The 10,584-nt window shown below is 41.6% G+C and overlaps 1 protein-coding gene across 3 annotated transcripts; it reads left to right on the top strand.

Annotated features, from left to right (window-relative positions):
- Window positions 1-3,553: 3,553 nt before the first annotated feature.
- Window positions 3,554-7,841, top strand: LOC139372564 (protein S100-A1-like). Of its 3 annotated transcripts, none has more exons than XM_071112304.1 (3): window positions 3,554-4,116; window positions 6,186-6,352; window positions 7,466-7,841. In XM_071112304.1, the coding sequence occupies exons 1-3, from the start codon at window positions 4,098-4,100 to the stop codon at window positions 7,634-7,636; spliced, it is 357 nt and encodes a 118-aa protein (XP_070968405.1). In that variant the 5' UTR covers window positions 3,554-4,097; the 3' UTR covers window positions 7,637-7,841. The 3 variants fall into 3 exon arrangements, with proteins under 3 accessions (XP_070968405.1, XP_070968406.1, XP_070968408.1); XM_071112305.1 differs by having other exon boundaries at window positions 3,567-4,112; XM_071112307.1 differs by lacking the exon at window positions 3,554-4,116 and adding an exon at window positions 4,298-4,380.
- The last annotated feature ends 2,743 nt before the right edge of the window (window positions 7,842-10,584 follow it).

Below are 10,584 nucleotides of genomic sequence, written 5' to 3'. Positions count from 1 at the left end.
TAACTATAGACAAAACCCTTCCAACACTCCTGCTCTTCAGGACTTCCTGCAATGACTGAAACAGACCAAAGCAGGAGAATAGTATTCCGGGTTGAAACAGTTTACCTAGTTGAGAGGTGATAAGACTCAGGCATACCCATTGGTTCTAGAATAGAGAAGGTTTGCAATTTGGCATCAATTACATGACAGTTATTCTACCTAAAAAACAAACGTGTGAATACCAATTACCTTTCACATTGGTAGTTACAGTCTTGTCCCATCTCTGCAACTCACATACGGACTCGGGAGAGGCGAATGTTGAGAGCCATGCCTCCTCCGAAAACACAACCCCGCCAAGCCACACTGCTTCTTGACACAATGCATGCTTAACCCGGAAACCAGCTGCACCAATGTTTCATAGGAAACACCGTAGACCTGGCAACTGTGTTAGCGGACGGAAAACCCTCCACTAACCCAGATGACACTGGCCCAATTGTGCGTCGCCCCATGGGTCTCCCGGTCGCGGCCTGGTACCGTACCAGGATCTGTAGTAAGGCAGCTAGCACTGCGATGCCATAGACCGCTGCGTCATTCTGGAGGCCCCAATTCCAATTAATTTTAACCACATTATAACAAGTAGGACTAAATAAGGTTACATAACCTTGTCTAGTAGCTTTACTAATAATTTGCTGTCCAGAGTGTAACAGCAAACAGATCAATGTCTTCCCGAAGTAAAGTAAGTATAAAGTTGACTCAAGAGAAGCTAATCAGTCAAAAACTCTCAAAAAGCCAGACCAAAATAATACAGCTAGCTGTACAAGTCAAGTAGTAGGTTACTGGAAATAGGCTTCCCACCCCCCACCCCTCACCCACAGACACAAACAAACATGATCAAGAATGCCTAGCTTCATCATCAAAGTTAATTAGCTAGTTAACTAGCAAGCTAGACTGTTGGTTTATAAAAGCCAAAGAAAGCTAACGTCGTTGTTAGGAATTTCTCATGCATTTAAATATCAAAACAAATAGATGGCTAATGTAACCAGTCTACACTTGGGCTCCCAAGTGGCGCAGTGGTCTAAGGCATTGCATCTCAGCTAGAGGCGTCACTATAGACAACCTGGTTTGAATCCAGACTGTATCACAACCGGCAGTGATTGAGAGTCCCATAGGGCGGCGCACAATTGGCCCAGCATCGTCTGAGTTTGGCCGGTGTAGGCCATCATTGTAAATAAGAATTTGTTCTTAACTGACTTGCCTAGTTAAATAAAGGTTGAATTAAATTTCGAAAATGGCTAACTAGCTAACCATTAGCTAGCCTACAACTCAATGTCTTACAGGAACGAGCTCACTGGCCAAGCACATGCACGTTCGTGGATGGTCCGATCACTTCTGACACCAATTTAATGAAACAGACAGGGAGCAGGTCTCCTACCCTCAACCTTCTGGCCCGAAGTCCAGCGCGCCATCGACTGTGCCCCAAAAGCATGCTCGAGCGGCAGAGTCCAGAATCTACGCTTTTAAACCCAGGGTCGTTACAGTATTGATAAAAGTAGACTTGTCTGAGAGTTATTTACACAGTTCTCAAAAACACAGTTATCAAAGTGTTTCTAAAATCTCCTATGGGAAAAAGTAATGGTGGAAAAACAATTGGAACCGTTTCCATGTTTGACCACTAGGTTTTTATGGGTATTATGATTCATACTGTGATACTTTATGGCCAATACATAGCATCAGCAATCCAGGGTTTATATACAGAAATGGTTGCATATTAAGGGTGTGTTCGTAAATTCACTCTAGAGTGTCAGAGAGCACTTGGAGTATGCGCTGGGCGTTCGTAAATTCAGAGTGTTGTCAGATTGTCCATTTGTAAATTCAGAGCTGGTCCGAGGGTTCTGACCTCGCCCATTTTACTCGCCCTAGCAGAGCTGGTTAGGATGTTTTCCTGTTATCGAGAGCGTTGGTGATGATAACTGTGACACTGGCAACAACTGAATTACGTTTTTTTTCCGACGTTTACTGATATCGGTCATATTGAACGGGTGTTGCACGTTCATAAATACATCAGTTATTCTGCGCTCTGGCACACTCAGACGAGTGCTCAGAAATCGGAGTAAATAACCAGAGTGAATTTACGAACTCACCCTAATATTACTATTGTGATGTATAATTGCTATGGTAATTTCGAATATCCAGTCAATGAGCATTAGGGGTAATGTAGTCATTATACAGAATCTACATTGCAAGTGCTTACAAGTGCTAACATAATTTACATTGTAACCGCATGGTATCCCAGGGAAAAAAATGGAAAATAAACAAAAATACAAAACACAGGAGGACATGTTTCTTTTAAGCCTAAAATTAAGAAATTCATCGCAAAATCAACTGCAGTTTAGAGGCTTGAGGTATAGATGCCACATTAATAAATGCCTGTTTAATTTGAATTTGTTTGTCCGGGTGTTTTCTTTGTGAATAAGTTTTTTTTTTTTTGTAGAATGAGGAATTTATAAGGAATAAACGTTTGTGTCAATAACATATGTACCAGTAGGCTAATTAATATGTAATAATAATATTATCCGGTGACACCATTTCCTTGTACTATAAGGATAGTTGAGATCAAATTGTATTAACATGGTTGCATTGGTTATGCTAGTAAATTAATGAAACTGTTTCCTATAAAAGTATAGCCTAACTAGTGTGTCTTTCTGAAATTCTGTCAAAATCAGCAAAAGCATGGTAGGCTATCTGTCCTGTCCCAGTATGGCGTCTGTGAGCGCACAGGCAGCGCCATTGAAACACACCGTTGCGAACTCTCTATGCCTACTTCTCTATGGGGACAACGGGAAATAATGGGGAAGTGGATAGACTCTCGTTTCATGAATAATCAGTGAAATTGACGAATGTATAAAATATGAATGACTATGTATAGCTTTATAAGACTATAAATGTCTAATCACCCATGTTTGGAGTAGTTAGAATGTCTGTTCCCCTGCTTTTGGGAGGAGCTAGCGACTTCCAGCAATTGTGCTAAAATAACGGGTTGGCTGGATATGCTAACTTCAATAATCTCCAAACTGCATGCAGAGACATTCAAATTGTAGGTCTATACCTGCGTTCGTCTGACTCTTGGTAAGTAGAAAAACGACTTAAACAAATATAGTAGGCGACAGTATGAAGTTTGGCATAAACTGCTTCTCCAATAGAAATCCCACTTCTGATACCAGTGTACCGAACGGCGGGGAAGGGAAGAGAAAGGCAAACACCCTGGTGCATGCCTGGGTAGAGAGGCAAACACCCTCGCGCTAATAGGGTTAAGTCACTCGGTCGGAATTGTAACATGGCTCATATACTGGAGGATCGCTACAAAATGTTTTATCTTTGCCGTTAATAAATTGACAAAAGACCCAACGACGTTTGTAAAGCGTTTTTTTTTTGAGGGGGGGGGGGGGGTCACGCGTTGATGAATATTTGCAATCCTACTTGACAGTGGCGAACCCACTGTTTTTTCCCCGGTGAACAGCAGTCATTTATTTTGTAGCCTAAAATATCAACGTAATTGAGGCCACTTTAACAGGGTTTATTAGGCTACACATGCTCAGGCTATGTAGTCAGTTTACCCCCACCCCATTATATTACAGTGTAACCAGCCAGCAACAGCAGAGACAGAAACCCCTGAATCGTGGTAGATTTGCCAAAATTGATGCGATTCGGTAAAGGAAGGGTGGGAGACGTCTGAGCGGGGAGGATCCCCCCAAGCGCATAATCTGGCAGCACTTGGAATTGTACATTTTTGTGATCGGATGATCGTTGTGCCTACATTTGATTTCGTTACAAATTAATTTTCTCTCTTCCATTTGGCTTCATTTTTCTAAATGAATTGCAGGCCTATAATGTAGTCTATAGCCTTACTTGCTTGCGTCCAGTTCCAACCTTACTGCGCAAAACAGATGCCTTATTAGGGCAAGGCCTACTTCAGCTAAATTAACTGATCTTCCAGGATTTATGAATATCTATTTTGCAATATTTGCCTTTATGGCACCTGTTGTTATTGTTTTGATAACGGTAGGGGTATCATGTGTAATTCATCGAAGGAGGCACAGTCGGATTGAACGCTCGCTTCAATGATGGACGCTCTGGTTCGTGAGTAGCCTGTGTCTGTGGTCGTGTCAGTGTGTGTTTTGTCTGTGTTTACATGTTTTGTTGTTTTCCCGTTGTAGTTATAGCCTCTGACATTTTATAGGGCTAACGATGATGCATGCAGACAAATCTCCCCCTCACCCCTCCTTGTGGCGGGGCAGAAATACACCCCCCCCCCCCCCTTTCAGTTTCTATCCTCTCCGGGAGCATCGCTCCGATAACCATGGAAGAAACCTTCCTATCATGGCGGCTAGATTCCAGGTGAAGGTAAGAAATGCGCTGTTCTGGAAAACAAGCTGGTGAGAGACAGACGTCGCATTGCACAGCAATTTGCGCTGAAATAGGCTATTTGGACAAATTGCTGGTCTACATCAGTGTATTTTAGCGTAGCATGCACTGTAAAAAAAGGGGGGGAAATAAGTATTGTTGTTTTTAAGGTAATATACTGTCTGCCATTTACCTGTACTGTTAAAGCAAAGTTTAGACCTATTTGGAATTTATGGTAGGCTAACATACTGTACTTATCCCCCCCCCCCCACCCCCCCCAGTAATTTACAGGTAACTGGCTGACAGTAAGTTAGGGGAGACCGGGGATGGATGTAACATGGGTTGATTGTAACACTCTCAATATCTTTAATCAGGAACAAATTAGAATCACGACTCACTGTGCACATGCTGTTTAATCCTCAACCCTCATGTGAAGAAGTAAGACCCGGTGATAGATTTTATTATCACAAATCTGATTTTGAGGTAAGAAAGTACTTTTTTGCAGATGGTATCACCTGCTTTGTAGTTTGATTCACCAAACGTATATCAGGTTTATAACCAGTGTGTGTAGATATTTTTTATCTAAGTCAGCAATGCTAGAGTTTTAATATGTAGCTAAAATGAAGCTAGCTGAAGACTGCAAAGGGTCATGGTTAGTTGTAACAAGCCTAAGGAGGTCTGGGTGCAGTCGTAGGAATATAAATGATGGGCCCACCAAGCCTGTATCCCAAGACTACCATACCACTGTCCCAACTGTGACTCTGATTGAATGAACATGTACAACACACACACACACACGCTCTGTCTTTCTCAAACTCACTCATTCACTCACCCTCACACATACATGCACACACACATGTTTTTGTTAAAAAAGTTAATGGAGCATAAAAATAATACACATTTTATGATTTGTATTATTATTTTATTATTTCTGCCACACAAAATGTTAAACATGGCAATGTTGTTCTCATGTTCTCAAAAAATACCTTAAATATTTTGTTGCATGTCATGATTTATGCAATTTTTCAAACTGTTACATTTTACCCTAAGCCCTGTTACCACTGTCCTGGGAGGTGGGGTAAATTGTAATATTTCACTCCTTGCATTTGAGACAAAGTCACACTGTGTCTGTTTGATTTAGAGAGATAATACCTACACTAATTTGTAGCAGACAGATAGATAGATGTAAGTTGTTCGTATCTCATTTTGAATATAGTAGCTCAAACAATCTCTGAAAAATGAACAAAAATGCAAAAAGTGTTATAACCATCCCTTGTCTACCCTACCTAAAAATAACATGATTTTTTTTACAGTGTGGATATTCCTTGTTTAATCGGCCGCGTAAAATATAATATTGATCAATAGGGTAGAATGCAGGAATTTATCAAATAAACCTTTTAAAAATACGTTTGAAAACAACACATTATTCTTCATGCATGTGTCATTTTGAACACTCGTCTACATAGGGTACAGCTGTGTGACTGTTAATGATTCTTTCCTAAAGATGTACTGTTCATAATTATTTGGTTCTTTACTAGACCCACACTACTTTTTCAGAAAAATATTTGAAATAGCGGCAACATTAATTTACATGCATTCAAAACACGAGTTGAAATGTCAGTTACCTGTGTGATAGCATAGGTCTGAGTAAACTGTTATCAATTTGTCATGGATATTCTGCATGTAGTAAGCGCTTACTTACATGATGTACTTTACTTACTTACTTTATTCCTGTGCAGAACATAAGGCATTCCAAATGTAAGCTGCTTGCCTAGTAGTCTACTTATAATAGTTTCCACCCCCAGGATCACCGTCAGTCTCAGACACCATGGCACAGCCCACACCCCTGGAAACCTCCCTGGGAGCCCTCATCATGGCATTCCACAAGCACGCTGGCAGTGGAGATGCTAAGACCCTCAGCAAGAAAGAGCTAACTAACCTCATCAAGGAGGAGTTGCCCAACATAACTGGGGTGAGTCAATGCAACAACTCGGGCCAATTTCTCAGACCCCCATTAAAGCTTATCATCCTGGACTAAAAAGCACTTTCAATTAAGATTGTCCATTGAGCATGCTTTAAAAAAAAGATGTAATCTGCAGTGAGGAAACAGCAATGTGGTATAAAAAAAGGAAATACAGTGCATATTCTGTTGTCCTATCAAGCCGACCTGGTCTCAGAGCATTTCGTATTATACTGTACGTAAGACTGATAAGCTCCATTTAGAATGATATGTTACATTTGGTATGGTTACATAAGACAGATGGTTACTTAAGGCAAAAATCAAAGGAGGGTGCTTTGGTGGGTGTATAACGCGATTGTCTAGCAACCCAAAGGTTGCGAGTTTGAGTCTCATCCCGGACAACTTTAGCATTTTAACTAATTAGAAACACCTCAACTACTTACAAATTTTTAGCTACTTTTCAACTACTTAGTATGTTAGCTAACCCTTCCCCTAACACTGACCGTAACCCTAGAATTAAACTCCTAAACCTAACCCCAACCTTAACCCTTAACCCCTAGCCTAGCTAACGTTAGTGAGCTAGCTGAAGTTAGCTACATAGCTAAATTTCGTAACATATCATACATTTGCAAATTTGTAACATATTGTATGTTTTGCAACTTGTAACATATAATACCAATTGTAATTCATAACATATACAAAATGAGTGATGACATCCACAAATTAATACATACCAAATGAAACAAAAAATTAAGTATTCCAGCTTTAAAGTCCAGGACTAGGCTTAATCTATGTTTGGGAAACTGGTCCCTCATGAGACAGCGAATGCTATTCTAATGCTACTTTTTATTGTCAAGTGTTGTGATTTTAATAAAAAATGCACTTGAAATAAAGTTTGATTGTGATTGACTGATTCTTTATTGCATGGAGTCTCATTCATTTAGGACTAATGACAGCAAAGTAAAGAAATATTCATGTATTGTGTCTTCCTTGTGTTCTAATCCCCTGCTTATGTTCTCTTGACATGAGTGAAGTGTCAGCAATTCAGTGTGAATGACAACAAAATACAGAAATCCTAATGTATTGTGTCTTCCTTGTGATCCTATATTACATTGACATGAGCAGAAGGGTGGTCCTGACGTGGGTGAGCTGATGACAATGCTAGACCACGACGGTGATGGCGCTGTGGACTTCAAGGAGTACATCATCCTGATTGAATCCCTTGCCTGCATGTGCAACTGCTTCCTGGAAGGGAAAATGTATCTTCTATCTGCTTTCTGCAGTGTATTGCATTAGGCCTGCATGTCACATTAATAATGTCTCATATCTCATTGAGTAAATTGCATACACGCCTTCCTCAGTGTCCACGCGCATGCCCGTATGCACACATAGATGCAAATAGTTGCATAACTCTGCAACAATTATAAGACTGATCCTCAAATACATGCACCCAGGTGGATTCTCTTGTCAGAAATTGGCTCAATTGGTAGTGCATGGCGCTTGCTATGCCAGGGTAGTGGATTGACCATCCGTACGTAAAATATATATATGCATGACTAAGTCGCTTTGGATAAAAGCGTCTGCTAAATTACATATATTATTATATATTAGGCTATTAAGATCTAAGGAATGCTGCTACACAGAGCATGTGAGATAGTAAACAGGATGTGTAGGCTATTTATTTACTGTGTTGTGCATGTACAGTAATTCAATCAGTCTTTTTGGAATTATTGATATGTTTTGTCTTTACTGCTAATAAATGGGGAAAAGACCCAACCAAAGATTCACGTTGGTGAAGCGATTTATTTTGCATGCGTTTATGAACATTTGCAATCAAATCAAATGTATTTATATAGCCCTTCTTACATCAGCTGATATCTCAAAGTGCTGTACAGAAACCCAGCCTAAAATCCCAAACAGCAAGCAATGCAGGTGTAGAAGCACGGTGGCTAGGAAAAACTCACTAGAAAGGCCAAAACCTAGGAAGAAACCTAGAGAGGAACCAGGCTATGAGGGGTGGCCAGTCCTCTTCTAGCTGTGCTGGGTGGAGATTATAACAGAACATGGCCAAGATGTTCAAATGTTCATAAATTACCAGCATGGTCAAATAATAATAATCACAGTAGTTGTCGAGGGTGCAGCAAGTCAGCACCTCAGGAGTAAATGTCAGTTGGTTTTTCATAGCCGATCATTAAGAGTATCTGTACCGCTCCTGCTATCTCTAGAGAGTTGAAAACAGCAGGTCTGGGACAGGTAGCACGTCCGGTGAACAGGTCAGGGTTCCATAGCCGCAGGCAGAACAGTAGAAACTGGAGCAGCAGCACGGACAGGTGGACTGGGGACAGCAAGGAGTCCTCATGCCAGGTAGTCCTGAGGCATGGTCCTAGAGTTCAGGTTCTCCTCTGAGAGAGAGAGAGAAAGAGAGAATTAGAGAGAGCATACTTAAATTCACACAGGACACCGGATAAGACATTAGAAGTACTCCAGATATAACAAACTGACCCTAGCCCCCCGACACATAAACTACTGCAGCATAAATACTGGAGGCTGAGACAGGAGAGGTCAGGAGACACTGTGGCCCCATCCAATGATACCCCCGGACAGGGCCAAACAGGCAGGCTATAACCCCACCCACTTTGCCAAAGCACAGCCCCCACACCACTAGGATATCTTCAACCACCAACTTGCCATCCTGAGACAAGGTCGAGTATAGCCCACAAAGATCTCCGCCACGGCCCATCCAAGGGGAGCGCCAACCCAGACAGGAAGATCACGTCAGTGACTCAACCCACTCAAGTGACGCACCCCTCCTAGGGACGGGATGGAAGAGCACCAGTATGCCAGTGACTCAGCCCCTGTAATAGGGTTAGAGGCAGAGAATCCCAGTGGAGAGAGGGGAACCGGCCAGGCAGAGACAGCAAGGGTGGTTCGTTGCTCCAGAGCCTTTCCGTTCACCTTCACACTCCTGGGCCAGACTACACTCAGTCATATGACCCACTGAAGAGATGAGTCTTCAGTAAAGACTTAAAGGTTGAGACCGAGTCTGCGTCTCTCACATGGGTAGGCAGACCATTCCATAAAAATGAAGCTCTAGGAGAAAGCCCTGCCTCCAGCTGCTTGCTTAGAAATTCTAGGGACAATTAGGAGGCCTGCGTCTTGTGACTGTAGCATACGTGTAGGTATGTACGGCAGGACCAAATCGGAAAGATAGGTAGGAGCAAGCCTTTGTGCCAATGCTTTGTAGGTTAGCAGTAAAACCTTGAAATCAGCCCTTGCCTTAACAGGAAGCCAGTGTAGGAAGGCTAGCACTGGAGTAATATGATCAACTTTTTTGGTTCTAGTCAGGATTCTATCAGCCGTATTTAGACTAACTGAAGTTTATTTAGTGCTTTATCCGGGTAGCCGGAAAGTAGAGCATTGCAGTAGTCTAACCTAGAAGTAACAAAAGCATGGATTAATTTTTCTTCATCATTTTTGGACAGAAAGTTTCAGATTTTTTGCAATGTTACGTAGATGGAAAAACGCTGTTCCTGAAACAGTCTTGATATGTTCGTCAAAAGAGAGATCAGGGTCCAGAGTAACGCCGAGGTCCTTCACATTTTTATTTGAAACGACTGTACAACCATCAAGATTAATTGTCAGATTCAACAGAAGATCTCTTTGTTTCTTGGGATCTAGAACAAGCATTTCTGTTTTGTCCGAGTTTAAAAGTAGAAAGTTTGCAGCCATCCACTTCCTTATGTCTGAAACACAGGCTTCTAGCGAGGGCAATTTTGGGGCTTCACCATGTTACATTGAAATGTACAGCTGTGTGTCATCCCTATAGCAGTGAAAGTGAACATGTTTTCGAATGACATCCGCAAGAGGTAAAATATATAGTGAAAACAATAGTGGTCCTAAAACGGAACCTTGAGGAACACCGAAATTTACAGTTGATTTGTCAGAGGACAAACCATCCACAGAGACAAACTGATATATTTCTGACAGATAAGATCTAAACCAGGCCAGAACTTGTCCATGTAGAGCAATTTGGGTTTCTAATCTCTCCAAAATAATGTGGTGATTGATGGTATCAAAAGCAGCTCTAAGGTCTTGGAGCACGAGGACAGATGCAGAGCCTCGGTCTGACGCCATTAAAAGGTAATTTGCCACCTTCATAAGTGCAGTCTCAGTGCTATGATGGGGTCTAAAACCAGACTGAAGCATTTTGTATACACTGTTTGTCTTCAGGAGGCAGTGAGTTG

This window comes from Oncorhynchus clarkii, chromosome 18 (assembly GCF_045791955.1).
Source record: "Oncorhynchus clarkii lewisi isolate Uvic-CL-2024 chromosome 18, UVic_Ocla_1.0, whole genome shotgun sequence".
Classification (NCBI taxonomy): Eukaryota; Metazoa; Chordata; class Actinopteri; order Salmoniformes; family Salmonidae; genus Oncorhynchus; species Oncorhynchus clarkii.
The sequence above is the reverse complement of the archived record's forward strand: the minus strand, read 5'-3'. Positions and strand labels throughout refer to the sequence as shown.

What these genes read in the sequence shown, in the direction of transcription:
- LOC139372564 (XM_071112304.1), top strand. An exon ending in AGTTGCCCAACATAACTGGG is followed by an intron (nt 6,353 to 7,465) that starts GTGAGTCAATGC and finishes TGACATGAGCAG; the next exon opens with AAGGGTGGTCCTGACGTGGG.